Here is a 6,000-nt window from a genome sequence, read left to right on the forward strand (position 1 = left end):
CTATCCTTTAAAGGACAGGGTGAGATCTCAAAAGAAACAACTTATCCCACCAAGGGGTTTTTATCTCCATTGCTAACAAAATGGGATTTTTAAAAAATTCAAAGTTACCTGGGCAAAAACATAACTAATTTACAGAACTGCATACAGCATTTGATACAAATGCAAGTCGATTTTTAAATTTGTTTTTCAAAGAGTTTTTAAGCAATTTATCAATAAAGTTTATTAAGACCCTACCGTAAACCAACTGGATGCTGTGATAAATACAGGATAAGAACAGATACTTAAGACAAGGACAACAACGTTTTTCCAATAAAACCAAAATCTACAAGGGCTAAGCTCCCAAACTGCCACTGATTGTGCCTGTCATTCTTTGGCAGATAGTCCAATCCCACAAGGGAAGTATACTGGCTCAATAAAAACAGAAAGTGTAAGCACTAAGCGTTTAGTAGAAAATAAAGAGGGCATCTCCTTGATATTTGACAATACTAGCTTTCAAAATAGAAACTGGGTGGCTCAATCGGTTAAGCATCCGACTCTTGATTTTGGCTCAGATCGTGATCTCACAGTAGCGAGATCGAGCCCTGCGCTGGGGCTCCGTGCCAGCCACGGAGCCTGCTTGGGCTCTCTCTCTCCCTCTGCCCCTCGCCAGCTTGTGCTTGTTCTTGCTCTCTCTCAAAAATAAATCATAAGTAAAATAAAAAATAGGAATTGGCCTACTGGTTTACTTATTATGAAAGTCACAAATAAATAATACTTCGGGAAACTAAATCAGTATTCTTGTCTTATACTGATAGAGGGTTTAAGAATTCACGGGTAACCTTTGCAGGACACCATGACTGTCAACTGCTTATAATAATGCCAGTGCTACTCTCATTAGCGAAAGATAAAAAGAAAAAAAGAAAAATTCAAGTACCTTAGTACAGCAAAACTGACCATAACCTGGGCCCTGCCAAACTTTCCCGTCTCTCACCATTCTTGTAACTACACCAACTGTAACTGCTAGAAGAACCAATTATTTGTTGTTGGCAAGAGTCCACACACTCTGTACACATCTGGCCCCTTCTGTAACCTATTTCATCTTCCTAGAACAGAATACCTCTCTTTTATCATGTAATTCCTCACTGCTCCTGAAGACTCTATCATCTCCTTTGAGAAACTGCCCACCGCACCACTCTACGTGTTACAACTCATTTGCATTAGGCACTGCACATCTGGGCTCTTCTGTATTTACCTCTGCAAATCTCAGTACACTGTATGTAAGTCCCTGATATTCAGGGGTTCATAATCTGAACTTTTGCCATTCACACATAAGACTCCTTCTTCCACCCCAAATTTGCAGTTGTAGAGAAATTAATATGAAATGCGTATACCACAAGAGTGGTATGCAAGAGGAAGTCTGCTGGTGAGGGTCCCACTTGAGCCCACAGGAATCCTAGTTTACCAAAACTTGTTTCTTTTTCCTTGTGGCATCAGTGCTCCTCAAACTTTTCTGACTGTGACCCACAGTAATAGCTATTTATATCACCACCTCGTCACACTTTTACATATAAAAAAAAACTGCAAAAATACCCTGTACGAGATGTTTTTATTATTATTCTATTGTTTTATGAAACATGGCCCCTAAGAGAAATACAACTATTAATGTTGGAGACAGAAGTGAAGAAACATTAATATTTAATTAAGACAGACAAGTTCTGTGCCAGAAAAAAGCTTCATAAATGTCTTTAACCATATATATGGTAACAGTAAGGGTCTGACTGGGGTCAGTTAAGTCTTTCAGTTATGTCTGAGTCCTACTTCACGTGGTAAAACATGAGCTGTGATACTATTCACGAATTTGGGGATTTGGCAGTCAGGATCATTCCTGGAGAGTGCTATGGGTCAATACTGTCTGGGTAATTATTCGATAATGATTTGTTTACTTCACAGTGCCTGGCTCAAGTAAAGTGCTCAGTAAACATTTGCCATATGGGGGGAAAAAACCTTGAAGAGTGGTCAGGGAGATGAGAATTAAATTTTTCACTCATCTTAATGGAAAACATACCTGATGCCAGTAGAAAAGGGGGCACTCTCATACATGAAAGATAGAGCATGGATTGCTACAGCCTTCCTGGAAAGCTATGTGGAAATACCTATTAAAATTTAAGATGTATTACACATACTTTGTAACAAGAATCTCACAACTGGAACTCTCTACTACACAATTAAAAGCAACAGTACCAAGAATTATGCCAGGATGTTTACTGAACTCTTTATTCGTGGGAAGAAAATGGGAACAAAATAAATGGCCATCAAATATTAACTCTGACACATTCACAATAAAATATTATATAGCAGTTAGATACATAACAGGTGACCTGAAGGAATTTCTACTATATATGTAAGTTGGAGAAGCAAAATGTAGAATGGAATCTACTTTTTTGGAAAGCATGCATGTGCATGGATGTTTGCATGCAATAAAAAGAACATAGAGAAAGACACAGGAGGATACGCATATTCCAGAGTTTGAGGGAGAGAAAGTGAGCATTCTCCCCCAGACACATATTAAGTGTCAGCAAAACAACATTATATATGCAACAGTCCCTTTTATAGATGACTATGCATACACAGGAAAAATATATTCAAATAAGATGCAGGAAAAAAATAAAAACTTCCAACATATTTTTCACCGAGAAAGTATTAAAAAACAAATGATGGACAAATGAATAGGTGGACTGGTTGATTTACGTTAAAATAGACTATTCTTTTTTTCAAGTTTTTTTTTTTTTTTCACGTTTGTTTATTTTTGAGAGAGAGAGAGCTCAAGCAGGGCAGGGGCAGAGAGAGGAGGACAGAGGATCCAAGGCAGGCTCTGCGCTGACAGAAGCAAGCCCAACGTGGGGCTCGAACTCAGGAACTGGAAGATCATGACTTGAGCTGAAGTGCAAGGCTCAACCAACTGAGCCACCCAGGCACCCCTTTCAGTAGTTTCTATATCATAATAATTGACTTCTTCACAATACTTGGTACTTCTTTATCACTTTCCCTACTTCAAACATTCACCTGTTTTCCATGACACCACACTGTCTGGTTTTCCCCCTACTTCTCTGGCAGCTCATTCTCAATCTCTGGGAGGCTCTTCTTCCTTGACTGTTGTCCTTCAGGGCCCTGTACCTCTACTTATTCCAATTCAGTACACCTTTACCAGGTGTTTGAATTCACTCTTAAGGCCTCAATTACCATCTACAAGGTAACAGAGGATTGTAAATCAGTACTCTTCTTGACCTACAAACTTGCCAATCTTTGAGCCCAGTGGAAATCTCCACTTGGACATCCCAATTATAATTGTATAATAAATATAATTCTATCCAAAACTGAACTCGTTTTCTACCCTCTCAAATCTTGCCCCTCCTGTTGGGATCCCATATCAGTAAATGGCATCATCACTCAACCAGCTGTGAAGCTAGAATCTTGGCTTTTCACTGCCCCCAGGATGAGCGGAAACGTTCAAGTTCTGGGCTCCACCTCTCCACAGACAAGGTGTCGGGAAAATTAAGAAAACAGAAACTGCACAGATGCAAGGCACTTTTAAAGTCGCTATCAATCCTATCCACTGTGTGACTTTCTCCGTGAAGTCTTCCAGACCACTCACTGCAGGAGTCCAGTTCTCATTCACCGCCTCCGGCGCGGCCCTCCTTCCCAATGGACCGCGGGGAAGGCGGGAGGGACCGGACCCTACTCCACACCTAGGCACAGACTCCCCTTTGCCTGGCAGCCAACTCAAGAAAGGAGGTCGCTCTAGTTCCGTCTGCAGGTAACTTCCTCACTGCACACCCCGCGAAAACCAGACACAACCCCATGTGGCCGCTGCAAGCCAATACCCATTCCTCTCTCAACCGCACAACTCTACTAAATACCCAAGACCCTAGGGTCCCCGTCGGAAGGCACGCGAGACGCCAGGGGAAGATAGCGGCGCCGGCTCCACATCCTCGCGCTACAACGGACCAGTGTTTCCACTTCTCCACTTCTCTCCGGTACCTACCTGCAACTCAGCAGCCGCGGCTTTCCAGACTCCCTGTCTGAGGGCAAGGCTAACCCTACCTCCGAGAAACAGCCGGTAGGAAACCGCTGCGCCCCAGAACACACAGGGAGCCGCCATCTTGGCTGCTGGAGACCAGGGCTGGAGGGTGAAGGGGCGGGGCCTGACGGCTGCGCAGGCGCCTGTGGGAGACGGGGGATCCCGAGGGTGTAGGGAAGGAGGAGGGGGCGTGCCCCGTGGGGCGGGGCGGCTCGTCGCTGACTGGGTGTGTGAACCCCCCGAGGGGCGTGTCCGGCTCCACCCCCTGGAATAGCCAGGTCGTAGTATCCCCTAGTTCGTAGTAACCACAAGCTGAAAGAGTATTGGCCTCTTTCCGAAGGAGGCCTCTTGGTCTCTTTCACCTACTGCAGCTGTTGAATTCTGTCGTTGTCTAAGTCTGGGTACGACTTCCATGTGGTTCTTTAACCCACCCTTCCTTCCCTGGCCCAGTGCTGCACCTCTAGCAGGCTCTTCCGGAACGCGAGAACGGGCGCATCCCGCCCGCATCTCCCTCTGCAGTCTGTCTTCACCACGCTCCAACCCGGATCCTGCTCTCCTTGCTCACGCAAGAATGGATTTCAGACCTTGGCTCCTATCTATCTTACTAGTAGGGTTTTCCCCTCCTGTATACCTTTCCACGTTTTTCAGGGTCCAGGGTCTCCACCCTCCTGAGCAGCTGCCAAACCACTCTACGTTCCAGGGCACACACTTCTAATTGTATAACTAAGTGCAGACTAAACCATTAACAGGTAGGGATGAAACAGTCTTACCCATCTTTGCACACCACTTCCCATAGTGTTAGTCCTAAGCCTTACTTGCAACCAATCAATTAAATCCACAGTCATGGAATAGAAATGAGTATACCTTGCTTTATGAGACTTGTGTGCTCTTGAGAGTAACTCCCAGGGTGCTTCCTACAAAATGCATTTTAAATAATGCACTGAACTGCTCTGAAAGGACTTCCAAACATTTAGACTTCAAGGATTAGTAAAATTAAAACACAAACATACACACACAAAATCTGAGTTCAGACAGAGTAGTCAAACAAATAAAGACACCATAATTTCTTAAAACACATTTTGTAATTAAAAAGGTAGAAATGACATAATCTCAGGGGGGAAATGCGGGGGTGTTCCTTTAAATGAAATGCATTTCATTGTATTGAAAAGCTCACTCTGTTGTTTTTCTGTTAGTACCTTTTAGGCTAATAACTTCCATCAGAAATTGGCAGAGGTCCGCAAACTAGCGTTTGGGAACCAAAACTTTATAGCTCATTAAAATAGATGTCTTTAAATAGCAATTCCTACACATTGTCACAAAAAATGGTTTTAACTGTGGAAATTTAATTAAGTATAAAACAATCAAATAAGTATGTGAATGCAGAATTTTTACTATTTTTTTTTTTTTTTTACAAAATGACATGTTGGAACATATAAGAACGAAGTAGGTTATGTAATTAAGGTTAGGAATTATGGAGGTTTTTTCTTCTATTTTTTTTTTTTTTTTGGTCTAAATTCATGTTACAGTCTTTTACTAGATTACAGTAAGGTGAATGTAGTACATTTCCTACCTCTAGGGGCAACACTTGGACTGCTGCCTTAAATTTCCTGCGTAACCTTTGAGTTTGGAAAAAATATACCACTAATGGTTGACATTAGGTACATAGTTTGGAGTCAGAAAGAATGATTGGAATCAGGAATGTGCTGATAAACATTTAAAATGAAAGAAAAAGTGTGGTTTTACCAAACAGCTAAAGCATAAGATTCATTTAATTTTTCTCTCATTTACTGAGCACCTATTATGTCAGAGGCATCAGGCATTCTAGGCATGAGGATCATAACGTCCCCAAAAAGTCCAATATGGTGGTGTCACATCTAATGTGAGGGTTTGGTTCTAAAGTCAGCTTGTAGGGTAGACATCAGGCAAGTCAAAATATTGAACTA

General features: G+C 42.2%; 1 protein-coding gene across 1 annotated transcript in view; it reads right to left on the reverse strand.

Moving 5' to 3' along the window:
- MRPS9 (mitochondrial ribosomal protein S9) overlaps positions 1–4,189 on the reverse strand; it is a 64,166-nt gene extending 59,977 nt beyond the window's left edge. Inside the window, exon 1 of the mRNA XM_049651253.1 lies at positions 4,022–4,189. Coding sequence (XP_049507210.1) covers positions 4,022–4,138 — 117 coding nt within the window. The 5' untranslated portion in view covers positions 4,139–4,189. The remainder of the gene's footprint in view (positions 1–4,021) is intronic.
- Positions 4,190–6,000: the final 1,811 nt, after the last annotated feature.

The sequence above is a fragment of the Panthera uncia genome (assembly GCF_023721935.1).
Source record: "Panthera uncia isolate 11264 chromosome A3 unlocalized genomic scaffold, Puncia_PCG_1.0 HiC_scaffold_11, whole genome shotgun sequence".
NCBI classification, from domain to species: Eukaryota; Metazoa; Chordata; class Mammalia; order Carnivora; family Felidae; genus Panthera; species Panthera uncia.